Here is a 27,273-nt window from a genome sequence, read left to right as displayed (position 1 = left end):
TGTGTGTGTGTGTGTGTGTGTGTGTGTGTGTGTGTGTCTATGCCATGCTTGTGAGTCCCTTGGAGGCCAGAAGAAGGAGTCAGATACCCTGGGGCTAGCATCCCAGGCCAGAGGCATCAGATACCCTGCATCCTAGGACTGCTGTGACCTCCCTGGTGTGGTACTTGAAACCAAACTTTGGATGGGAAGCAAGCAGTCTTAAAGCACTAGCCATCTCTCCAGCCCCTTAAAATACTTTTTAAAGACCACCTTCACTATCAAGTACTACAAAAGTTTATTAGATTCTTGGGCGATTTCTTTGTTTTTAGCTGTCAAAAGTAGAGTCTTTTTTCCCCTCCTGTAATTAATTAGAAATGAAAATCACTTTAAGGACACTTTAAGACTTTCTCATATTCTATGAAGCATAGACAAGTTTTAGCTACTAGCGTACCATTTTGGTAGAAAGATGCCGAGAGACTGGTTGTTAGCATTCAGAACTGTTACAATGCATAGCAACAGATGGAGGGGACCTTAAACATCATTCAACCAGTTTATGTTATAAACAGAAAACAGTCCCCATAGAAGAGATGTCAGGGTCTCTTAGCAATACTGCCGTCCCTCAGCCATGCATCCTTTTATACCTCTGACAGTAGTGTTTTATAGAAACTGCCCTGAGGTGACTGTAAATGTCATTAACAAGCTTGTCACTTTCCCAGAGTAGAGTGTTCTCTTTGCCTTGATATTAAGATGTGGGGCGAGGATGGGAACCCCTTTCCAAATCATTCTTTTTTATGATCTAAGAAGTTTAAAACTAAAATATATTCAAATGAAAATTTATCACTGTAGGTAAAATGATAACAATGGTTAACTATTTTGTAAAAATACTCTGACATTCCTTTATCAGCAGCCCTTATCTTTAAACCATTTTTGAATATTTCAAATATTTTAACTTGTATATTTGTGTTGTGTGTACATATGTGCATGTGTTTGTGTATACACCAAATGTGTGTAGATGGCCTGAGAAGGCCAAAAAAGGACATCAGATTTCCTGGAGATGGAGTTATGCATGGTTGTGAGCCACACAGTAGGGGTGCAAGAAACTGGACTTGGGTCCTCTGGAAGACCAGGAAGTGCTTTCACTACTGAGCCATCTAGCCCTCCAGCCCCCTTGAATCTATATTTAGAAATGAGACTAAGGATTGTAGAATACTTTCCTAGCATATACGAGGCCCTGAATTAAATTTCTAGCACCCTCCAGAAAATTAAAAGCAAGTAAATAAATAAAGGATTTGTTTAGTTAATGCAACCAAAAGCCATTCCTTGGGGAGAATTTATATGTTGGAACTACTAGTATTTTAATTGAAAATTTCAAACAATTATTAAAATTATTTTATGTCTTATGTATTGGGTTTGATTACCTGCCTTAACTTTTGAAAAAAATTATATAATATGTATATATCAACAGACAACTTACAAAATACAAAGTAGCCAAATAATAATATTTAAGAAAGCACTTGTCATCTTCATAGTAACATCCACAAAGAATTTCCATAAGATTTTTTTTCCCAAGACACTCTATTACACCGTTTCAAAGCTGTTTAATGAGATCTTTTTCTCTACAGGAGAAACTGTGTCACGGTCATTCTATTTATATTGGTTTTGTTTTGTTACATTCCAGACTAAATCTGTACGAGCAGATAATAAGAAATGTTGCTGTCTTAGCTAAGTCCAGAGCCACCAAGGACACTGAGACTTTTCTGTTCTTTCTTTTGTACACATAGATTGGAGAAGACTTCCGAGAGAGATGATGCCAAGGAAAAAATGCAAAAAAGGTACCCTGACTAATAGACTGTAGTCCGGGTTGCAAGAGTCTTGCTGAAGTTCAAGTTAGACTCAGTATTGCAAATTCTCTAAGCATGTCTGACATTTTGATTGTTTTACTGCCTCTTAGTGGCTGTTGACTTTTGAATCTTCTATTTTCTTGAATTAATATCTTTTTTTTTTTTTTTTTTNTTTTTCGAGACAGGGTTTCTCTGTGTAGCCCTGGCTGTCCTGGAACTCACTCTGTAGACCAGGCTGGCCTCAAACTCAGAAATCCACCTGCCTTTGCCTCTGCCTCCCAAGTGCTGGGATTAAAGGCATGCGCCACCACGCCTGGCAATCTCGTTCTTTGATTGTGAAAATTTGCTGTGATAGCAAAGAACTCTACTATACAGACTGTCTCATGTGTATATGTGTAGATCTTTATGATCTCACTGGCTATATGCTACATTGTTACATGACACATTTTAAAACGGGGGCACTGTTGACAGTTGTTGGCTGTTGTGGGAGGAGAATCGGCCTTTAAGAATGTGGCCAGTGTTGAGTTCACAAATTTGACTCAGTGGATTATTAAAAGGAGGAGGATATAAATTTGGGAAGAGAATGTGAAACTTGGGAGGAGTTAATGGGAGGAGGAGGACACATTGGAATAAAAAGTACATTGTATATATTTATGAAATTCACAAAGCATTAGTGAGCTATTGAACCAACAAAAACTTAGTCCTGTCTAACGTAAAATGAATGCGACTCAGACTGTGGGTATTTATTTGGCTTTGATAATTACTTGGTGTGGGAGGTAACCCCTGATCTGCTTTTCTAACTGCTGGCCTGCCGACTTCCCCAGCTGTGTTCCCCCAGATACTTGCTGTTTCTCCTGTCCATGTGCATCCCCTCTCATGGCGGCTTCTAGCAACAGACCAAACATCAACATAATATTAAAAAGAAAGGCATGTACTAGGGAAAAAATGAAGAGCTGGTAAAAGAGTTTTATATTAGATAAAAAGATACCAAAGTATATATTTTTGTTTATTCTTTAATAATTCCATTCAATAAATAATTGTCTGCTATCACCAGACACTGCCACGAGGAACAGGAAGAACAGAGAGAGTTCATGTGGTTCTTCTTGCTTCTTGGAGCTTACGGTTAGGTGGAGGAACAACATGAAAGGAGTGGGGGATGGCTTGGTCAGTAAAGGGTTACCTTAGTTCAGGTCTCTGTTACCCATGAAAAACTTCAGCACTGCTGAACCCACCTCCAAAAGCCTGGGCGCTCACTGGCCAGCCAGTCAACTCTCAAACACACACAGACACACACAGAGACACACAGAGACACAGAGGCATACATACCCACATACACACAATATGAAAAAAAACATACGACGTGCTTTTCAGAAGTCTGGGGAAAGTTCTGAGGAAACACAGTGGATGAACCATTACCGTCATGATAAAACATGTAAGTGCGTAGATAATGCTGGTCATGTGCTACCATGTGTAGCAGACTGGATATCTAAGAACTTACCTATCTTGGTATCATTGGAGCTTCATACATTAGTACAGCTAATGTACCGCTTCTGGTAGCAAGGATTTCCATTTATTGAAAAACAAAATCACATCTTCTTTCCCCATGTGTGCTAGTATTTTTAATTGTGCTCAGTGTAGGTTTTGTGTCTGTTCCTCCCAGTTGTGATGGCCTATATTGATCTACATGAAGGTAGATAGCCACAGAGGGCTCAAAGGTGGCAGAGGTTTGTTGAAGAACCAGCTTCTGATAGATATGGAAAGAAACGAGTACAAATATGTGCACACATAAAGAAATAGTTAATTAACTAAGGAAAATTTTCATGTCAACATTTTAGGATAAAAACAGTCTTTCTGGCCAGGCAGTGATGGTGCACGCCTTTAATCCCAGCACTTGGGAGGCAGAGGCAGGCGGATTTCTGAGTTCGAGGCCAGCCTGGTCTGCAAAGTGAGTTCCAGAACAGCCAGGGCTACACGGAGAAACCCTGTCTCAAGAAAAAAACAAAGCAAAAAAACTCAGTCTTTCTGTACTATTGGTGATTTGATCCTTCCAAATGTGAGCATGTGTGCATGAATTAAGTATTAAAACACAGAGAAGGAAAGATGAGTGGGTTGAATCTGGGACTCATCTTTTTAGTAAAACAATAGTAACTGTACCTGAAAGGAAGTCTCAGTGGTTCAGAGTGCTTCCTGATTCATCAGAGGACCAGGGTTCAGAGCCCAGAACCCATATCAGGTAATACATGTCTGTAACTCAAACTCTGAAAAATCTGATATCCCATTCTGACACACACACCATACCCATACACCCCCAAATAAAAAATTAAGCATTTTAAATTAATTTAATTATATATATATATATATATATAATCATTATATATTATATATAACATATATAACTTTTGTAGTATTCACCTAATAATTGTATATATTGTGAAATTAAATTACTTCATAAAAATTCCTTAGAGAAAATGACTTTATGGTGTGAATGGATCGCCTTCTCCGCTAACAGTTGTTGTCAGTGTTCCAGTACTTATGGAGCTCTTGGTCATACATGATCCTATGCTTGAGTACTTATTAAACAGTCCTTGCCTTCCAGGAGGACAATAAAAGTCATTTAATGTTAGTTGTTTTTTTTTTTTTTTCCCCCTGAAACTTCATTAATTTAAGAGCTGCGAAGTAACTGTCTTAATCAGGGCTTCTATTTCTGTAATGAAACACCATGACTAAAAAGCAAATTAGGAAGGAAAGATTTATTTGGCTTACAGTTCCAGATCACAGTCCATCATTGGGGGAAACCAGGACAGGAACTCAAGCAGGGCTGGAACCCGGGGGCAGGAGCTGATGCACTGGCCATGGCTTGCTCCAGCTCTGCCCTCTGCAGCACACATACTTATCTTCTAGGCTCCGGCCGGCTTCACTCCACTGCAGCTGCTGTTCTTGGTGGTTGTCCCATGGTGCTGACATCTCCAAAACTACTGGGTCACTTGCTATAACTGGACTCCACTTTCACCTTTCACTCCACTCTCTTCCTCGTACCAAGCCTCATCTTCTCTGAATGACCCCTCAGCCCTGGGCCTTCAGCTGCCACCCAGGCAGCACCACCACCAGTGGCCTCTCTTGGCCTCTCGAAGCATCAGAGCCTCTTAGCATCAGCGGCTCTCTATGATCCCATCATGCCTTCAACCCCATGCCATCTGGGTGCCTTTTACACATTACTAAGTCCAGCTACCAACATGAGATACAACCTTGGCTACCTCTGCAACACAGCTTCTCTGTGCTCTCGGGAAACACTTCTCAGAAGATTTCACCTCAGTGATGCTGGTCTCTTCTTAATCACCTCTCATTTCTTAGCACCAGGTTTATAAATCAAAATAGCAAATGGCTGTGATAGAGTCTTCAGTCTTCTCTCTGAAATTTCACAAATCAGGCCTCCATCCTCTTCTTTGCTCTCAACTTTAATATTTTCTAAGCTTCCACAGAACATCCCACGGACCTCTTAACACTCAATGGCTTTTCTAGCCCAAAGTTCCAAAGTCATTTCATAATACTCCCCAAAACACATGGTCAGGTCTTTCCGCAATACCCCACTATCCTAGTAGCAATTATTGTCTTAGGGTTTCCATTGCTATGAAGAGATACCATGACCAAGGCAACTCTTATAAGGATAACATTTAATTGGGGCTGGCTTACAGTTTCAGACATTTAGTCCATTTTCATCATGGCAGGAAGTATGGCAGCTTGCAGGCAGACATGGTGCTGACAGAGCTGAGAGTTCTACATCTTGATCTGAAGGCAGCCAGGAGACTGGATTCCATACTGGGCAGAGCTTACACTCTCTCTCTCTCTCTCTCTCTCTCTCTCTCTCTCTCTCTCTCTCTCTCTCTCTCTCTCTCTCTCTCTCTCTCTCTTTAAGATCCTATATATGACATTAAAACCTACTTCCACAGTGATACACTTCCTCCAAGAAGGCCACTCCTACTACAACAGGACACACCTCCTAATAGTGCCACTCCCTATGGGCCAAACATTCAAACACATGAGTATATGCCGGAGGGGAGGGTAAGGACAGCTATTCAAACCACAGTAGTGACTCTATTTAAAGGTTGTAAGTCCACCGGTTATGGGTCATCCGCTGTAGTCTGCAGATCGTTTTTAGTGCTCATCTTTAATACAGCTAAGTCTTTCTGAGCCTGGTGTTTGATGCCTAAGGATTTGGGGCGTATTTGATTTTGGTAAATAACTGTAATCGTTTCATCTTGTGAGAATGGTTTATGGCTTATAAGAATTCCTTGGTAATTGGCATTCATCATAGGAAATAATTCATTTATTTATTTATTTATTTTGGTTTTTCAAGACAGGGTTTCTTTGTATAGCCCTGGCTGTCCTGGAACTCACTTTGTAGACCAGGCTGGCCTCAAACTCAGAAATCCGCCTGCCTCTGCCTCCAGAGGAAATAATTCTTTTATTGCCCATTGTTTTAGAATAATCTGGAAATGAAATATTTTGCTTAGAGTAAAACAAATTGTGGGTCTTTAGCTTGTTGAAACATTTCCTTTCATTGATGTGAAGTGACCAGCTGTTACTTTTCACTATGAAAACAGTTCTTGCAAATATCAGGTGAAGTCTCTTTTCTAACCCTTTGCCAGGGCAGATTTACCCTGCACGTCTTTTGCTTCACATCTGCTTGGTACTGCTCATGTTAAAACAGACTTCACTGAGGGATGGGTGACCGAGAAACCCTTGCAGGGCCTTTTCTTGTTACTCTAGTGTTTCTGTCTCAAGTGATGCTATATATTTTGTCTCTAATGATATTAATGGTAAGACTAAAGTGTCAGTGCTTAGTCAAAATATACCTGGTTGTAGTCTAAATAGTATTGTGCAAAGTGACCATCATTGCTTAGAGCAAATGACGTGCCTGCCTGGTATGCCATAGAGCTGCACCAGAGCTTAGAAAGTGCTGCTCTTGCTCTCCTTGGCACAGTAGAAAATCTGTTAGGCTGGGGAGATGGCTCAGCGGTTAAGAGCACTGACTGTTCTTCCAGAGGTCCTGAGTTCAATTCCCAACAACCACATGGTGGCTCACAACCATCTGTAATGGGATCTAATGCCTTCTGGTGTGTCTGAAGACAGCTACAGTGTACTCGTATATATAAAATAAAGAAATCGAGAGAGAGAGAGAGAGAGAGAGAGAGAGAGAGAGAGAGAGAGAGAGAGAGAGAGAGAGAGAATCTGTTAAGAGGCTGTGCTTTTGTTACAGGGGATCCAAAACCCAAACCGAGCAAAGCTGCAGGCAAGGGTGCTTCACTCATGAACTCTGCAGATGTGTTGAAAACGATTGAGGTAAGTTGGTAGTTATAATGTGAACGGGTACTACCTCTCCCCCACCTTTCAGCCTTCTCCTTTAATCATGTGGGTTTGTTTGGCAGAAGAGAGGCCAGTGCTTAAGTTAGGGTTGAGCTTTCTGTCATGGAGCTGTGGAGAAAGAGCTCTCCTGTCTGAGCCCTCCAGGGCTTCTGCTATCTGGGGGCTCCCACCCTGACTTTTTAAGCTCTGCCCACAGCCCCAGGCCTTCTTTTCACTATACCCTTAACTCCCCCATTGTATTGGATTGTGGAGTGGGGGAGGGGAGACACATGAACCACACTGGCTTTGTGATGGTTCTTTACAAAAGTTCTGCTTTCTCTTTGGAATGTGATTCTTTCACCCCTCACCCCCACACCCCAGTGTTTTGGAATATATAATTAGAAGACTGTATTGAGGCAAAGATGGCATTTTCTGGAATTTATTTGCCTATCATTAATCAAAACAAACACAATTTAGGTTTGTACCTTGACACTGCTGTCTCCTCCCTGCCTGTGACATATGTTCTTGTTGTGGACTCTAGAACTATGCAAATTCATATATATTCTTTCAGAAATACTTTAATTCACAAAAAATACAGAACTTCCTCCTGTCATTTTTTTTTTTTAGTTTTTAAACTTTATTTTATTGTTTTATGTGTATGTGTTTTGCCTGCATGTATGTATGTATGGGTACCACATGTGTGCCTGGTGCCCATAGATGTTGAAAGATGGCTCTTAGCTGCTGAGCCAGCCTGAGTTCCCCTGTCAGTGATGAAGATAATATGCTACACCTTTGCATTTTCACGTTATTACCTAACAAAATGTCATAGGCATGGCTCCATGTATGACTGTTCAGAGCTCCCTCATTCTGTTGTCAGCCTGTGAGAATGAACTGTAATTACTTAATAACATCATTAATGTGCTACTGGAGAACATCGTTTCTTCTGGTGTTTTGCTGTTATTAGTAATGCTGAGAATTTATAATAAGCGTATCACGTGAGTAGAGTTGCTGGCCTCTTGGGCACAGCTGCTCCATGGGAAGCTCCTCATTTTACTGCTTCCCTTTCTGAACAGTGTTTCGGTTGGATAAGGCATGGCCAAAATGTACATCTGGAAGATCAGTGATGGAGTAGCAGCAGGCGTCAGGTTCACTAGGTAGAATGATGATGGACTGTGTCTGGTCCTGCCTGCATGGGAAGCTTGGAGAAGCTCTCCAGAGGCACGCACAGTGCTCTGTGGATGGCCCTTCACTTTGGGTGTTTTCCTTAGGACAAACTGTGCTTCCTTGGTGCTGACATTTGCCACCTTTTCCAGAAAATTCTAAACATAGAAATCTTAATGCGTTTACAGTTTTAACAGAGCAGTGGTTATTTCTGGTTGTCTCCAACAAAAGCAGCTTCATGCTTTATTATGGTGGCATCTCTGGACAGAGTTAGCATTAGGTCAGGTCTCAAAGCAGTGGCTTGCACACCTTCCTTATGTCTTACCTGAAGAAGGGGGTTCCGTGCCTGTCCAGTGTCTAAGCTAGAACTGCTCTGGGTCTGCATCTCCTCTCCAGATGTCAGTCTTTCTCTCCTTACACCTGCACAGTCAGCTTGAGCAGTTAAAGAGCATGGACGAATCATGTCAAACATTTTAGAAGGAAGTAGGATAGAAATCCTGAAAAGAAAGCTTTACGCATTAGAATTCTAAGCCTAGAGTAGCTGAGGGAGGCTCAGTGATAAACAGAATGAAGAGTGGGTGTTGCCCTGAAGGCTGTGGCTGCAGCTTCCCTGAGAGGCTGGCCAGTAACCCCACAATTTAGGATTCAGCAAGGATGATCCTAGCTCTCCTTTTGGAACTGGGTGTGTGGATCAAAGAGTAATCATTTGCATGTACATTAACAAATCTCACTTTATCAGGAACTGGAAAAGAGAGGCGAGGGTGAAAGATCAGATGAAGAAAATGAAGAGAAAGAAGCGAGCAAAGAGAAAGAGAAAGATGACGAGGAAGACGGCGAGGAGGATGCAGAACAGGAGGAGTACGATGAAGAGGAGCAAGAAGAGGTAAAAGTCTGTCTGAAGAAGATAAGAGACTGATGTCTAACCTTAAAGATTAGCTATGGCCTGTGGTCCGTGAGACAAACAAACCACGCCCACAATCCTATCACAAAAGGATGACTGGGAGGAGTTTGAGGAGCTGGGGCTACATCACAGTGAGAGACCTTGTCACAAAAACAAACAACAATAACAAAACCATTTATAGAACTGGAAATATATTCCCATCGTTGGCATCAGTTGCTTGGTTAAAAGTGATAATAATGCAAAATTAAAATCAGGAGATCAAAGTAACTGGTTAATCTCCTGCAAGCAAGCAGTTAAGGAAGTTGCTGCAAGTAGTGCAGTTCCTACCTATGCACATAAAACTCCAGGTTTGCAGAACCAAAGGTCTTAGGCACAGAGGCCGAGAAGGGCATCCCTGAAGGACCATTCGCTCAAGCCCCTCAGAAGCAGGGCATCACTAAAGCTGTCCTCAGGTGTCTGGCTACAGCTCTTGTTGTTGTTTTGGGTTTGGGACTCAGAAGTCCTGGTTTTTAGAAACATGGTTTATTTCAAAAAGCGGCAGTTAATCAAGGCGTTTGAGCAGGGTGACGTGGTTATTGATAGCCTCTTGAGGACTGGCTATAGGAAGGATCCGTTCTGGCAACCTTTGTCCTCGCTCCATTTCAGCTTCTTGAACTTACTCCTCTCCTTACCTGGAACTTTCCAGCTGCGAAATATTTGTTACATGCTTTAAATAGGTTGTATGAAAATTTGCATTCTTTTGCAATGCGAATAATTAGTATGGCTGTATTCCTGTCTGTTTACAAATGGCTAGCCAGCTGCTAAGCTCACCTGTGAAATGATTTACTTTCCTCATTTAGCCGTTATTAGATCCCCAAGTTCTACTTGGGACTCTGAAGTCTGTTTGCACTGATCTTTCTGGAACAACCGTGAGATGTCCTAGAAACTCTGTTTCCAGTAGGTTCACTTGCTTCCCTTCTTTTTCAGGATTTTCCCGAGTATTTTATTCATTCTGTTATATAACTTAGACAATGGGTTTTTGTTTTATTTTACATGTATGAGTGTTTGATTCCATGCACTGTGTGTGTGCTGGGTGCCCAGTGAGTGCAGGGGAAGGGTGGAGTCTCTGGTACTGGAGTCTGCAGTGCGGGTGCTGGGCCCTGAACCAGGGACTTCGGTGGGAGCAGCAGATACTTTGAGTTACTGAGCTGCCTCTCAGCCTGAGTCGTCTTAAGTACCTGTCGCTTGTCCCCAGCTGTCTTTAGGACCCTCTTTTATTTCCTTTCTGTGCTGATGTGACTGTTGCCATGGTTCTTCTGACACTTAGTTTTGCCTTGTTCTCTTCCTGATTTCTTTTCTCTACGGTGCTTGGCCCCTGCCCCACCCTTCACCCTTTTTCTGTCTTTCCATGTGAACTGGAACATCCTTTTGTCTTCTCTGATCTTTGTCCCTTCTTCCCACCAGACTTGCTTAAAACCATTCGTGAGGAGTCGCAGATACTCCCACTTAAAACCACTAGCCCTTCTCGCTAGCTAACATTTTTTCTGTGCCTCCTGTTAACTCATCTTTCTACAGGAGGTTTTTCTGATGATCCTGAATATTCAGTTTCCCTCAGTCTTACCCAGTGCTAGCGGCTTCACAAAGAAAGTAACGTCTTTGAAGGAAATACTCTCGATTTTCCGTTCTCCCCCTTTGGATTCAGTGACTCACACACACAGACCCCACAGTGGCAGAGTCCTGTGTGAACCGAGTTGCCCCACCTTCCTTCCCACAGTTTCAGCTGTTTCTGTGTGTTTGCTTCCTCTGTGATTGTGAGCATGCTCAGTTCTAATTCTGAAGCACAGCGCCTCTGTCCTGTGTCCACCCGGCCTGCCTGTGGCAAAGCTTCTGGAGCCGCCGTTGGCTCGTGTTGCTCTTGAGAAGCTGGTCCAGTTCTGTGCTGTTACCTCATTGCTGAGTCTCTGGAGCTTTCTAGCCCTTGCTTCTCTGCGTGACGTAAGATAATTCTGTTGTTAAAGTATTGTTTCTCCCATGTAAACAGTTTACATCGTGTGCCACAGCTACCAAGGCTGCTGCTCCTCGTTTTTAGATAGAATGCCTCTCGTGTTGTGTTTGTTTCTTGCACCTTTGGTGGTTTCTATACTTCCCTCTGTTCTTTTGAGTCTCAGCGTTCTCCAGGGCTGTTTTATTTAACCTGTATTTTCTGTATTCAATCTCTCTGGCTGTGGTGTCCTTACCCCATTACGTCACATTGGGTGTGGCTCTTTTTCCTTGTCATTTTGCATATAGTGATCTTTACATTGAAGTACGTGCTTGACCTATGCTTGGCCATGAGACTGAGAAGAGGTTAATCTCCCCTCATGGAGACAAACAAGAAAGGCAACAGTTACGACACAGTGGATAAATCTGTGGTGTAGAACAGGGTGCTTCGAGGGCACAAACCAGGCACCTGCTCCTGATTTCAGTACTTGGGGTCAGGATTCTCAGAAGTCCAAGGTTATCATCACGATTCCGAGCTCATGAGCTGGGGTGGTAGAGCGCACCTTTAATCCCAGCACTCGGAATGCAGAGCTCACCTGGTCTACTTAGAGCGTCCGGGCCAGCTGGGGCACCGCAGCCATACTATAGAGTAGTGAACAAATGAACAAACAGATTTGGGTAATTTAAGAGCGGTCAAGTAGGCATCAGTGAAGAACTGCACCAGAGGGAGGGTCTAAATCCGAAGTTGAAATAGCTGTATTTCAGTAAAAAGCAAAGCTAGAGAGAAAGGGAGCTCCATTAGAGGCCTTGTTACTTGAAAGTTCTACTCTTCGGTCTTTTTAATCGATTAATTGAAATTTCATGGTAGTTAACTTACTCATTGATAAATACTTCACTTTAATGAATATAGTGGAGTATTTCATCTGCTAACATGTCTATGTTAAATAAAGAAAAGACTTTTTTTGCTGTTAGTGATTTGAATACTCAGCTTAAGAATGAGTCTGGAACTCAGTGGAGAACCAAGCAAGAGCCACTCAGGCCAGAGGCTCAGCGGGCTCAGCTGTGCTATGCCTGAGCAGGACTGCTAGCATCGCTGTCAGCGGCTGAGTCACCAAACATTTCGAGTAAGGACCCGAGGCGTGTGTACAGTGCTTGACTGAACGCCAGGGCTTGTCTTCCTTGCCTTTGGGTGGGAATTCATTTGCTCATGTTTGCTTAGATGCACAGAGCCGAGGCCTTGTTTCCGGGGTGCCTTCCTCTGAGTGCTCTGCCAGCCACCCCTTCCCTAGTACAAAGGCCCCGGGCTCCGGCTTGGTGTCTGGACATTTATGGATTTCTAGGCTTCAGAGAAGCTAGGCCAGTTTTATGGATCTACAAAGGGTTTTTGTTGGATGCATAAACTTGCAGGATTTAGGGAAGAGAAAGTAATATAAAAAACACAAATGAACATATACATTCTAGATGGGGTTTGTTGTTGTTGTTGTTGTTGTTTTTAATCTGTAAAAGAAAGCTGGGTTTCCAAAAGCTTTCTTTTGAGAATGTCATCTGTTTTCACTGTAAATAGTTGAAATGTGGATATTTAGGCGATAGGGTTGAGGGGGTACAACGGGGTCTTGCTATCTATGTAATCCAGGCTTTGAACTCCGCAGTTCTTTCTGCTTAGTTTTTTCAGTGCTGGGAATACAGGTGTGAGCCACTATCCTCCTGCATAGCTAATTTTCCACTCACGTTTATTGTACATGCATCAGATCCCGGCCTGCCAGTCCTTGACCTTCCATGCCCCCAGTCTACCCTGAATCAAACAAGTCCTTAGCATTGTTCTATCTCATTCCATCCCTAAGAGTCTCAGTGTGGACACAAATGTAAGAGCTCTCTAACACCACAGTGTATTTGCACTTAATATGATCAAATATCTAACTACTGTTAAATTTTGATTGGTTCAAAAGTCTCTGTGACAAACCTATGCACGGCAGCTGTCCGAGAAGTCGTAATCTGTCTGTAATCAAATGGAGTTTTGAAGTTCTGATAAAAGGCACGCATTTTTTATAGCCTTAAGGATTCAGTTAGAACTGACACCTGGCCAGAAGCCAAAAAATCCTGAGACGAATGTAGTGTCGCTTCCCATAGGTTTGGGTTGGAAGGGAAAGTCTCTGCTGGTGCCATTAAGCTTTGTGACTTCATGCCTGGGTTCTGGTGCAGGGTAAAACTCTTCCTTGATGGTCCATGCATGGGTACAACAAATGCTTAGTGTTTCATCTCCTCAATCCCCTAATCGCTCCACCAAGTAGTGCTGCACAGGGCGTTCCTACTGAGGTGGAGTCACAGCCCTTTCTGTTCTCTTAACTGGTCAGCACCTGAGCACAGTAGAAAAGGGTACTTAAAAGAAAGCTGGGCTGATCAAAATGTGTGAAAACTGCTTTTGAAGAAGGATAGCACACAAGCGCGACTTTCTATGCAAGTCTTCTGTGTTTTCTTTTTACCTCAACTTGGTATCTATAAACTACAGAGATGCTCTTTTTTGTATTGTCTTAAATGGTGCCTTCTAATCACTTTACTGACTGAGGAATTCATCCCTTCACTTAGGAGAATGACTACATTAACTCCTACTTCGACAACGGGGATGATTTTGGTGTAGACAGCGATGACAACATGGACGAAGCCACCTACTAGCCGTGGAACCCCCAAACGTTTGGGGGGCTCAGCTTCGAGTGTTTGGATCCACTTTATTTTGGATAAGGATTAAGTCCATATTTTCTGTTGTGCAGTGTTCTGTATCCAACTCTTGAGAACAACTTTGTGTTTACACCCCATGACCTTACTCCATTACCTCTGCCACACCTCTGATTATGCAATGCGGTTGTGGGTTCTCTGGCTTTTGTTTGATCTGGATTTGAATGTTTCTAAAGAGTTTTAGCATCACTCTGTGTATTCACAGTTTAAAAAGCTCACTTTGGCTCACCTGCTGACCTTCAGTAGAAAGTGTTACTAGTCATAGTGGATTACTACTGCACGTGGGGCACTTTAAAAGCAAACTGGACAATGATTTCTCTTACCTGGAACATTCTGTTTTATCATGCTGTGACCTCATAAGCTGACCTTGTAAACATGCCTGAGTTCCTAACAGAGTTATGCTGATAGGAAACAGGCTCTCAGCGAACACCAGTGACCTGGATGAAGTCCATTTCAGTTTACATCTTAGCCACAACGAAGACTTTCACATGGGTGGAAGGTTCTCAGGGTTTGGCCTTGGGAGTAACTCCAAGCCATTCGGTTGGCAGTGTGTAAACTAATGATTCCATTGTCGTAAGTCTGACACTTTCAACTTGCTGGGCTGGGGGGGGGGGGGGCACTGAGACGTACTGCTTAATTCTTGACTTAAACTGGAAACAAGTCCTGGTTGTATAAACCTCATGATAAAATGGTGTGTGTGTGAATATGGTGAAGGGCAGTGCCCTCCTTTGTATTTCACAAGACTCATAAACTGCAAATCAATTATATAATCATTGTAAAATCTCAGGTCAGTTTGAAATTATGATTGATTCTTTTTGTTTTGACTTACAGGGTGACTCCCCTGCAGTTTTATATTTTGCAGGAGAAAATATCCAGATCCCTTCACCTCTGAGGACTTTAAAACATGCCAAAGATTTTCAAAGGAATTCATAGTGTGCATTTCCAAACTAATGTACTAAAAGTATCTGCCTACAGGACGAAAATCCGTTTTTCCCAGTGGGAGACTTCTTCCTCACTATCCTGTGACCTGGAGACTGGAGCCCTGCTTCTTCTCTCAGGATCCAGATAACCTTGATATTAAGCTTAAGTTTGTGTGCCTTAGTTTCTCCACTTGTAAATAGTTTCCTATAAAAATTTATAGGAAAATTTATAGTGTTTAGACACTAACCAGAATTGACCAGATATGCTTTCTTTTACGTTACAGAAACAATCATGTCTTCAATTTTTTGCTCTGTAAGTAGTACTGTGTAAGTGAAATAGTTGTCAGGAAGAGTTTCCTGTTGAGTTATAATTCGATTTCCAATCTTGTACCTGTGTTAGAAACCGTAGTTTATTTGTATGATTCCGAGAGATTCCAAAATTCTTTTCTCAGGTAAAGGATCGCTTTCAATGGCAATACTTTTTTAAATACTTCCTGATGGGTTTGAGAGCCATCTTGACAGTATAATGCAGAACACTTACATCCAGTTCTCAGGAGTTTATAAAAATGTTGTAAGACTCCTAGTGGAAACCAAGTCTTTAAAGCTTCAGTGTATTGGGGACCTTACATTAAGTTTTTAGTAATAATGGCAAATGCTGTTATTTGGGAATAAAAAGTACTTTATTCTCTTACATTTGGTACCAGGGCCAAACAAGATTCTATTCATAGACACTCTTTGGTTCTGTTTCCTTCCAGTATTACAACTCCACAGATAACTTTTCCAGTTGGGAGCTGTATTGGCAGTGACTTCTTCCCCAGCTGCCACTGTCTTCAAGGGTGTGTGCCTACCACCCAGGGGGAAGAGCTTTTGCACAGGATTGACTCTGGAACTCTTGGCATCTAAGGATGCCCATCCTCGTTTGAAAGATCAGTTTACAACTCTAAACATACTTTAGAGGAAAGATGAGATTTTCCAGGCTGCTTGATTATCATACATCTTGTTTACTTTAGTTCTGAGTCCATGAAATTACTTTGTGGAGAGATAGCTTCTTAATAGTTAGATAAGAGTACTTACTGGGACTGGTGATAAAATATCTTTAACATTATCGTAACAAAACTAGTTACCACGTGCTGATTTTTCTGTATTTGTTTACATATACAAAATTTAAAAAATAACATTTTGGGGACTGGCTAGATGGCTCAGTGGGTAAGAGCACTGACTGCTCTTCTGAAGGTCCTGCGTTCAAATCCCAGCAACCACATGGTGGCTCACAACCACCCATAATGAGATCTGATGCCCTCTTCTGGTGCGTCTGAAGACAGCTACAATGTACTTATGTATAATAATAAATAAATCTTTAAAAAAAAAATAAAATTTTGCCTTAATACCAAGATGATTTGCAGTGAACATTTATTTGGTAGAAAAAACAAGTTAATTCTGATTTTTTTCCTGCTAAAGTAACTATTCATTGATCGATGGTTGTAGAACAAGCCCCATCCCACCCCATTACAACAAAAGAAACCGCTTACCTTAATGTGGCAGAGAGTGTTTTCTCCAGCAGTTGCTGGAAGATGCCAAAGTGTCAGAGGATTGCTGTCCTTCTTTCCATCTACACCTTCAAGTGACAAGTGTCAGAGGAATTGTAAGTACAACTATAATGTCAACCCACTTTAAAATGGAAAAATTATATGGGAAAGAGAAGTTTCCCCTGAAAACCTATCTCATTTATGGTTCATGTCTGCTGTGTGTGTGTGTGTGTGTGTGTGTGTGTGTGTGTGTGTGTGTGTGTGTGTCTCTACATACATAGCCTTTATATATGTGGTGTACATCTAAGAGAAGGTGGAAAGCATGTTAATAGCCAGAGACAATAGATGACTTGGAAACATCTGGATACAGTGAGGTAGCTACACCTTTGAACTATTGCTATTGTGACAGCCTGTACAAGACCTGTGCAAGCTCAAGTCAGATTCAATCCCAGTATGGCCAGGGAAGGAGTTAGGCACACAGTCCTCTTCTAGCCATGGAGCAAGTGGCAAAAGATTGCGTCTGAAATAAGAGCCAGTTTTCTGTAAGAATGTATCTCCTGCTTATCAACCACCACACTCCGGAGGGAGGCACACACGGAAAAATAACTGGAGCATCAATGTGTGTAAGTGTGTGTGTATGTGTTAAAGGACACAATGCTGGGTGCACAGGGGAGAGGGGGACCTGGGGAAAGCTGGGAGTATGTGTGAATATGAACAAAACACATACAAAACATACAAAACTTGAGGTTTTAAAGAACTAATGTGAAGAAATGTATTTCAGATAGCTAGAAAGATAAGCTATTTGCTTATTCAATTATATTCAACAACTTCCATTTTCAAATTGATTAATAAAATAGAAATTTTATTATACTTTGCATATCCTTAAAAATATGAAAAACCAGGCCAAAGGTTTAAAAACCAGTTTTACAGATGTGCATGCTAACAAAAATGGTTTAATACATTTGCAATTATATAAAATACATTATACAAAAGATGCCTAGATTTTACATACATCAAGTGAATTAAATAAAGCATTCATATATTTCTATGATCTAAGTGCAATATGCACATACGTAGAAAAAAATACTGATTTCCTGAGCAACAGTGCTGTAATTCAAAATCAGAAACAGTCCCATGATAATGCAGTATTTAAATAACTTAACTCTGTAATACTCTGAGTCTAGATCTCCACTTCTGTTTCTAACTATAGCCTTTGCACTGCAGTGAGGTAATGTCATAAGATTTTTTTTTTTTACTAAAGACTAACAATCAATTACCGAAGAGTGGTTCATTTAATGAACTAACTTCTCACACCACCAAAAAGCAGAGTCAAAAAAGAAAAAAAGAAAAAAGTTTATCAAAATCCACCAGAAAAGAAAATTTTAGCGATTACATACTCCTTCCTAATGGCCAGCAGATCATAACCTGGTTTTGTAGATAGGACAGTGAATATATTTAAATAATTATCCACTGGTCCAAAAAAAACTCAACCAGGTACTAAATCTTCACAAAGTCAGAAATTTGCCCTATAACGATATCAGATTTTTCTTTATTTGCAATTCCAATTTTTTAGGTGAAGTAATAAACTCAATGGCTATGACTCATTTCTCTTATGTTTTTTATAACTGCATCCACATAGGTGAACACATAAAAATTAAAGCCTCAAAGAAAACGCAAGGGCTTGGACATGATCCACAGTAACAAACCACAACAACTGTGCTGATGTTTAGAATACAATGTAGGTTGCAAATGTACATTAAATGTATTTTTAAAAATTCTACTAAATGCTTAATTTTTTCTTTTAAAGATGAAAGCATAATTCTACATTTAGAATTATATTCTATTAATAATTCTAAGATACATAGGAAAAGGAAATTGCTTGGTTGTGTCCTAAGGATATATGTTGCATTTCCTTCAAAAAGGGTGTTCAAGTCAGAAAGTATTTTAACCAGCAAATATACCTCCTCCTTTAAATATACATGATCAGACCCTTTGATTACTATTCCAAGTTAAACCACCTCTGTTTGATGGGAAAAGAGCTTATATAGCCTGTTCTGCCCTGAAATCTGCATTTTTTTTTACCCTAAAACTTGATTTTTTTTTCAGCAGGTTTAATAAAGATAATGTAAACTGGCTTTGTTAACACTGAGCATAATTAAAGATCACTCTGATTTCAAAATGCACATGGTATGTTAAAAAATTATTTTAACTAAGATTTACTCAAGGATCAATTTATCAAAATGTACCTATTATTAAATAAAGAAAAATTTCTAAAACTGCTCTGATGTAGGGGCTTTAAAGTGATTGACTTCCACGTCAGCCTTTTTATAATGCTGCTTCTTCTGAAAGTATATAAAATCCCAAATATAACAAATAGATATTAATAATTCCTTGTTATCAGGATTGAATTTGTTATACAAAATGTTTAAAAAGCTGAAACATTGATTTAGGAAATAATGTCTAAAAAATGAGGTAATGTAACATATTTTACAATATGCACTTTATTACACAAAACCCACACAAACCAGACTCCACTCCCTAAAAGTATATTTTTACAATACATACCAATTAGCCAAATTGGTTGTCCCACGTAAGACGTAGAAAATGCCACTATTAAGCCCTTTTGACCAAGCCACACACCTTTGGCATGTTTCTCAACTGGATGATGCAGATTAGGAGGATAATCTAAATTGGACAGGTTCTTTTTTTAAAAGCAGAGGTCAATAGAGTGCCAAATAGAGCAATCTGTCTATTGCTAATGTAAAAGTTTTGTTTACTCATTTTTGCTTAATGAATCATTTTCTTCTGCAAGACTTCAGAGGCAGGTTGTACAAATTTGTTTTTACTTCATTAATTTATCCTTAAAAGTGGAGACAGACAGATCTACATGGCCTGTGAAATGATAGCCCAGTCAATAAACCCGACACAGACTTTGACTGTGCAGTGTACACGAACTCATGTCAGTAACATCGTAAGGCACTAGGTGTTGGTTAAGGCATGCTACTATTTATAACAGCAATAAGTAGTCACAGTATCTAAAGAGAAATTTGCTGAATAGGCTTTTCTGTATAACACTTCATCAAAGAACTACAAAAGTGCCTTCAAATATCAGACACAAGTATTTTTAAAAATGAAGAAGTGGAGGTGAGGTTGAAGAGCTAGTCATAAAGGATTCCTTTTTTTAAGGAATAGATCTTGACCCATTCCAGTGTCCTTGTGATCAAATGGGAAGTTTCCAACCCAATGACATTATTTGGGAGGTCTTAAAATATCTATTTCTTTTTTTGTTTTTGTTTTTGTTTTTGTTTTTTTTTCGAGACAGGGTTTCTCTGTGTAGCCCTGGCTGTCCTGGAGCTCACTCTGTAGACCAGGCTGGCCTCGAACTCAGAAATCCGCCTGCCTCTGCCTCAAAATATCTATTTCTTAAAATCTATTTCTTAGCCTGTATTATACAAATTATAAACTATGTTTCCATATCTGTTTCTACATTTGCTTCCATAGCACATATGCTTAACATATTTTTAAAGTTTCAAATTTAAGTGTTAAGTACTTGGTGTCAGGAATAATTTTAGAATTAAAACTTTTACAATTAGTATTTTGGTGATAAGTATGGTATCAAATTTTCTTCAGTTGTAAGCATTTGGAATCCTTGACATGAACAACCTTAAACTAAAAGGTAATCTTTTAAAAGTTAAAATTTAAACATAACTAATCTTGAATAAAAAAATGACAGCATCTTCTAAGTTAGAATTCCTAGACATACATTTAAATTCTTTCTGCTTTAAGACCTGATATAGCAGGTGTATGGACTGACCAGTCTCAATATAGCATATGCAGGTGTCATAGACAGTCCATTTGTAAAAAATTCAGGAATATTTAGAAAGGTAAAAACAAACCATCTTTGATGTCCTAGATTATGACTTCAAAGCAGTTGTAGGATATATTTGAGTCACCATATTCCATATGCACACATAACCACTAACACTGATCGCAGCTCACTGTTACGTTTTGTGTTGAGCATCATGTGCCTGAGGGTCTTGCCTATAGAGTTTGTGGTCATCTTGTTGACCAACAGGTATTCCTTTTGTTGGACCAATTCCATTTTCCATCTCTCTGTGCTGTGATGGAGGTGTGAGTCCTGGATGCAAGTGTGAAGAACCCACTGTTGAATGGTGACTAACGTCCACTTTAGCTAAAATTTCATAATACAGCAAATAAAACACTGGTGTTATTATACCCACTATCAACATTATCACTACAGCTGTCCACCAACCAATCCCCCAGTCTGCTCCGTAATACGGATCCTTTCGGTGAATGCTTTTGTTATCGGGTTCAAATCGGACCTGTTGTGCAGTTAAGGCAGACACGACTTCATTCAGGTTCTCCTTCTTGGTGTCTGTACACTTGACTATTTCTTCTATGTCACGGTCCACTTCTTTTAGGAAACTGCCAGCTGACTCACTGGAAGAAAGGGAGTCATCAGCTGGCACAATGTCTTGCTCTTGAAAATATGGAACAGGTGGAGGATGCAAAACTTGTCTTCCTTTCAGAGGATGAAGAGTTTCAGTCAAAGAACTAAACCTTTTAACTGGAATTTTGATAGACCTAAGAGCAAAAAAGTCTTGATCACTGATGAGATTGTTAACTCTTTTGATATCTGCTACCTGCAAAAAAGAAAAATGCAACATTGAACTGAATTCTCAAACTAAACCTTCATTCATTCACTTACTTTGGAGAGAAAACAGTTCAATTACATTCTTACCATCAGTGCTGTTACCACACACAGATGTAGGTTTCCTTGTATATGAGAATAATTGCAACACTTAAATTTATCTAGTGTTAGAAAATCAAAAACAACTTGGTGTTATCACCTAGATTATAGTAACACTAGTCAATACTCATATATTCTGCTGTTTCTCTTCGTACATTATATAAATGTACCACAGGTAATGTATGTCTGCAAGAAATTTGTGAATGAACAATTACTAGTACCAATGTTCCTTATTCCAACCTGACAAGTAGAGTGTAAGCACTTTAACTTACCCAGTTAAAAGTGCTTTATTTTATCACAAGTAAAATGCCGTTAACACCACAGTGCACCATGGTTTTAATTATCTCTAGACAGGAAAAGCTGCACCAAATATATTAAAGCTATGTTTCCTGCTCTAGCTGTGTAAGGCAATAGCCAAATTTATTCAGAGTGTGAGACAACTTATACTCCAAGGGTTAAGAATCTGAATAAAGGGGGCTGGTGAGATGGCTTAATGGTTAAGAGCACCGACTGCTCTTCCAAAGGACCTGAGTTCAAATCCCAGCAACCACATGATGGCTCACAACCTTCTGTAACAAAAATCTGATGCCCTCTTCTGGAGTGTCTGAAGACAGCTACAGTGTACACACATATAATAAATAAATAAATAAATAAATCTTTAAAAAAAAAAAAGAATCTGAATAAAGAATACAATCACGCCGTGCGTGGTGGCACATGCCTTTAATCCCAGCACTTGGGAGGCAGAGGCAGGTGGATTTCTAAGGTCAAGGCCAGCCTGGTCTACAAAGTGAGTTCCAGGACAGCCAGGGCTACACAGAGAAACCCTGTCTCGAAGCACACCCCCACAAACAAAAAGAATACAATCACAAGTACAAGCCACAAATGTTTGAAAAAAACGTGGTTTCCCTTAAAGAAATATGAATAATGTCTGATGTGAACTCACTTCTGTGCACTACACTAAGAACAATGCTGGGTTTTGAAGCAAATGAGATACTTGTCTTGTTTTCTTGGAGTATTCTCACAAGCACTCAGAATTCTCCTCACACAGCTCTATTCCTGGACTGTGTTCCAATACATATACTTCTTTCAAAGAGTTAAAATGTGAGAAACATGTACTTGATGTTTAATGTGTAATTCACACCAAGCTTTACTCTAACACGAGGCCCGTGGTTTCTTTATATACACTATAACCCCCACCTCTTCTTTCTGCTCTGACAGGGGAAGAAAGGATGGGCTGCTTCTCAGATGACCATTAGCCAGGTTTGCTCCCTACCTTTATTAGTTCCATTTGTTACATTTAAGTCAACACTTCAAGTTCTTATCCTGTGGCACCCAACTAATGTCAGAGATGTAGAATGAGTCTAGGATGGCACTTTGGCCTGGTCAGCTCCATGGGTGATGAGGCCACTCAGACACAGAAGAGGATAGTGGGAAGAGGATGCACACAGATTTAGATAACGGTGACTTTCGGGTGCCTGAGATATACAAGTGAGTCAAGTTGGAGGGGTGGAGACAGAGGTCTGAGACTTGGATGGAGTCACTAGAAAAGATTATGAGGAACAGTGAGAGGAGGGCGCCTGTGCAACACCTTGTGTGTGAGGAAAGAGTGTTGAGGAAGGCAATATCACATGGTCTTGTGTACACATCTGTGTCTATTAACTATGTGGTTTAGGGTGAGAAACCTTTCATATCTGTAAAATGCCAATAATAACATTCCCTACCTTATGAGGTTGGTGGGCATATTAATGGATTCCAATTGATAAAGAGTACTTGTAGTGGAGAACTACAGCTTATCCATGCAATGTTAGCATTTACTGAATATTAAGTAGTATGAGTCTCTGAAGCCTGCAGTGAGTGTCAGGAGGTCAAGCAGAGGGTTAAAGAGGGAGCTCATGAACAGAACCAGATTAGTGACCTGTACTTGGAAAAACCATCCAACTGGACAAAGTCGTGTACAGTGTGTTTTTGGATGACTACTGAGAGAGAACTGTAGACTAAGCAGGAGATGAGAGAGTAGAAAGAAAGAGAACTTGTTGCCTGTCTACATTAGCCCCTTTTGTCTTAAAACAAATGAAGACTCAGTGGCAAGCCCCAAAGTATGGCTCCATTCTATTTTAACATCTGCTTTGCTAAGAACTGCTTGGTAGTCTATGACTGCAGCTAAGACTCACCATATACTTAGGCTACAACTCTAAGCATATTGAATCATGCTTTCTGTTATGCTAACGTGGACACACTTAGTATTCCAGCCCTGATCTTTTGTTCCGCTAATCACTGTTTTGTAACAGCATATATTTGTAATATAGCAATAATTCCTGAGTGCACCTTCAGAGCAACATTGGTCCTTCTATAAGAGAATGTTCCTTTGCAGGGGGCACAATGAGTGACTGTTACAGGCTATTTAAATCTGCTTCTAGTTAGGGTGTGACTCAGCTCTTCATTCACACTTTTAATCCTTCTGGCTGGAATACACCTTTAATCCCAAACAACAAAGGTAAAGTTAGTTTATAGAAGGAAACATGCATGTTTTAAAGAGATATCTAATTAAGTGGCAGAAAAAGTGATGAATCAGAAATATTTAACAGAATAGGATATGCCCAACTGTCTTGAGAATAGAGAGGAAAGGGACGCTACTTACGGGAGAGACGGGCAGTACAGGAAGAAGAGAGTGCAGTGTACGGGGGTACAGTAGAGTTCATGGAAAACAGAACAGTAGCGTTGAGAGGGAGAGCAGAGCAGCCCAGAGAGGGAGAAGGAGGCAGTGTTACCAGGAGAGCTTTACAGAGACAGGTTGAAGACAGCACAAGCGAGACACAGGCAGACAGAACAAGCCAGAAAATGAGAAGGAGCCAGAAGATTAGAAAAGATTGCTAGAGTTAGTTTGAAACCAAGCAGAACAATTCAGAGGATTGAAAAGCCAGACTGGGTAAGTCAGCTGGGAGAGGAGTTTGAGCTTGAACAGCTGAGTTGAACCAGCCAGCCAGGGTTCAGAAAAAACAAGAAAGGGTGAGCTTATTGAGCAGCAAGTCTCAGAGGCTGAAAACATTCTAAGCCTAGAGAAGATGGCAGGGAGGCTAGAAGCTTCCAGGACCAGCAGACAGAATCAGTAAGCCACAGACTGTAACAGTTACTTCAGGAGAATAAAAGATACATTTACAATCGATGCAGCCCCTCCCCCGCACCTCCTCTCCTTCAAAGTTCACGAGTGTCAGCCTTCCTGTTTCAGTTCTTAGTGACTGCAGTGATGCTGCTGTACAAAAGGCAGCTAAGGAGTGATGCCTGGTGCTCATCTCTACCTCATCAAAAACAAGCCAACGAACGATATTATTAATCTATAAACCTAACGCTATAATTTATTTTCACATACTATGAATAACTGCAATAGATTAACCTGAAAAATATTACATAGAATAGCGTGGCCACAGGAAGTTGGTTTTTTAAAAATCTTATTTAAGCATATATACAAATAGACATTTATACAGCAAATGTATGAAAATGTGAGTTCTTACTGCATAGTAGTATAAACAGGTCACCAGTAAAAGAATTTCAAGTATAAGAATGTTTTACATTTATGGAAATATGAAAATATTAAACAGGAAAAGAATGATATAGAATTTCATATTATATGTTAAAAATAAAAAAGGGTTATAGAAGCTCAGGGGTAAAAGGCATATGCTGCTCTTTCACAGGGCCTGGGTTTGGTCCCAAGCACCCCTATCAGGCAGCTTACAAGCTTGGAACTCCAGCTGCAGGGGAACCAAAGCCCTCTCCTAGCCTCCAATGAAGTCTGTAAGGTCAGAAGGGATATCCACGATATGAAAAACACAAGTTGCAGATAATACACAGTAAATAAAGAGCAAAATATGTCAATTCTTTATCAACCTCTAAATATGTATCTGTAGATACATATACAAGCACAAAAAAAAAAACCAAAGCTACAGAAACGCGCCAAAGTGAAAGGCTGAACTGAGAGTAATTCAACCACTCCCAGAAAACGAGGCAAAGGTCATGTCCACAGGAATAGGAGATCTCTGTGCAAAATTAAAATTAAAAACTAGCAAAAGGTACAGGGAGGAAGAAGGAAAGAGGACACAGAATTTACTTCAATCCTGGTTAGTCTAATGAACAAATCAGTTACTCTGGACAATATTACTCAAAATAAATGAAATGAAAACCTACCGTACAGCAGTACTGAAGGGCTACTGCATTTAGAGTGTCTCCTTCCTGGATATCTTTTGTTAATATAACAATGTCATCAAGTCTATCTCTCGACGTGCTTCTTCGAACCTTCTCCTTTCCCCTGGACCGAAGTTCGTAGACTTCAGCATCTTCTTCCAACATGTCATTGTCTGTACAATTACCAAAAGTATGTACTTGGCCACTGGCTTGAATCCCTGGGAGGGAAATCGCCCGATTCTGATTCCTCCCCGCCATGATGTTATATCTGGGAGAAGAAAAGAGAGAACCTTGAAATGTGGCTGATCAACTCTGATTTACATGCATCTTGCAGGCTAGGCACTACTTTTCCCAATACTGTTTTACTTATGTAGGATTTAGGTTCAGGTTCTGCAACTGTGGAAGTGTAGTGCACACCTGGACAATGGGGTCGGCAGCGTGGGTAGAGGTCAGTCAGCTAATGCACTGCTGACACTTTCCACTCAGGACTCTGTGTTCACCTAGACACTTTTATACAACCCCAGGCTTACTGGTTTATACAGCAGGTAATCAAGAAGTTCATTTTAACCCATTATTTGGCATATAATTTTACCACTTAGTAAAGTCAAAAAGTAAATCTGAATCCTGAGACACGGTGCTGGTTTCTTCTCTATCACGCACGGATTTGGTAAGTCTTGCACACTAAGATGGCTCAGTGGCTGATGGTGCTTGCTGCCAAGCCTGATCACATGAGTTCATCCCTGTGAGTCACATGGTAGAATGAAAGCCAATATCCACAAACTGTCCTCTGGCCTCCAGAGCCATGATATATATAAAACATTATATGAAAACTGAACTTTGGCTGGGATTTTGGTCCTCTGCAGCACTTTCAGAGTTATCAATAAAATGATTCAAGATGCCAGTGCTAAGCATGCAGCTTCCCTTCAGTGCTAGCACACAATGTCCCATGGTTTGGGCCAGTTCAGAAACTGTCCAAAATCTCAAGCCAAATAAATGCATTTAACCATTTCCTACGAAACCCAAGTCAGAAATCTATAAACTGTGTGCTTACAGTGTGTGCGCTGTCACAAGCAGATGTCAGAGAACAACCCCAGATGCTCAGTTCTCCCCCTCACCCATATGGGTTCACCAGTGCTGGCAGCAAGAACCTTTGCACACTAAGTCATGTGCCAGTCCTCTAACAGCATTAAAAAAAAAAGTCAAACACTGTAATAAAATACTATCCGAAACATATTTGTTTGATATTTAAATGCTGAGAAATGACAATAGAAAAATATTACACCTCTTTGTTTTGTATTACGTTTTTCTAAAGTAGGGAGCTTTCTCCGAAATCTGTTGATTAGCATCATGCAATCTGGTGATAGAGCAAGCACACACGGGCAGAACCAGGCTGCAGTCAGTTAGGCATGCAGCAGTGTGAGCAGTGACAGAGACACCCCGATACCTGGTTCTCACCTCAGTTCCGGTTACTCTACACTCAGAGATGCCCCGATACCTGGTTCTCACCTCAGTTTCGGTTACTCTACACTCAGAACCCCTTCATTGTTGTCGGATTGCTCATAAGCTCACCTCCAGGTATGTGAGCCCAGATGTGGCTGAGACCCTGTCTTAAGAAGCTATGATGGAGCCGGGCGTGGCACACGCCTTTAATCCCAGCACTAGGGAGGCAGAAGCAGGTGGATTTCTGAGTTCAAGGCCAGCCTGGTCTACAAAGTGAGTTCCAGGAAAGCCAGGGCTATACATAGAAACCCTGTCTTGAAAAAAACCAAGAAAAGGAGAAGCTATGATGGTGTATAGAGACACACACCCTGCCTCCCAGCAGTGGGGAAGTAGAGATAAGCAGATGTCTCCATGAATTCAAGGCCAGTCTGGTCTACACAGTGACATCCTGTCTCAATCAAAAAAAAAAAAAAAAAAAAAAAAAAAAAAAAAAAAAAAAAAAAAAAAAAAAAAAAAAAAAAAAAAA

The 27,273-nt window shown here is 40.6% G+C and overlaps 2 protein-coding genes across 3 annotated transcripts in view; one reads left to right on the top strand and one right to left on the bottom strand.

Moving 5' to 3' along the window:
- Nucleotides 1–15,994, top strand: part of Polr3g (RNA polymerase III subunit G) — a 40,993-nt gene extending 24,999 nt beyond the window's left edge. Inside the window, exons 5-8 of the mRNA XM_021208647.2 lie at nt 1,761–1,811; nt 7,078–7,160; nt 9,064–9,207; nt 13,768–15,994. Of these exons, the coding sequence (XP_021064306.1) occupies nt 1,761–1,811; nt 7,078–7,160; nt 9,064–9,207; nt 13,768–13,854 (365 nt within the window). The 3' untranslated portion in view covers nt 13,855–15,994. The remainder of the gene's footprint in view (nt 1–1,760; nt 1,812–7,077; nt 7,161–9,063; nt 9,208–13,767) is intronic.
- Nucleotides 15,995–19,747: 3,753 nt separating this feature from the next.
- Nucleotides 19,748–27,273, bottom strand: part of Lysmd3 (LysM domain containing 3) — an 11,150-nt gene continuing 3,624 nt past the window's right edge. For both annotated transcript variants that reach the window (XM_021208685.2, XM_029544023.1), the window contains exons 2-3: nt 25,311–25,575; nt 19,748–21,024 (exon numbers count right to left, since the gene is read on the bottom strand). In XM_021208685.2, the coding sequence (XP_021064344.1) occupies nt 20,362–21,024; nt 25,311–25,565 (918 nt within the window). In that variant the 5' untranslated portion in view covers nt 25,566–25,575 and the 3' untranslated portion in view covers nt 19,748–20,361. The remainder of the gene's footprint in view (nt 21,025–25,310; nt 25,576–27,273) is intronic.

The sequence above is a fragment of the Mus pahari genome, chromosome 11 (genome assembly GCF_900095145.1).
Source record: "Mus pahari chromosome 11, PAHARI_EIJ_v1.1, whole genome shotgun sequence".
Classification (NCBI taxonomy): Eukaryota; Metazoa; Chordata; class Mammalia; order Rodentia; family Muridae; genus Mus; species Mus pahari.
Note: the sequence above shows the minus strand (reverse complement) of the source record. Positions and strands in the feature narration are given on the sequence as shown.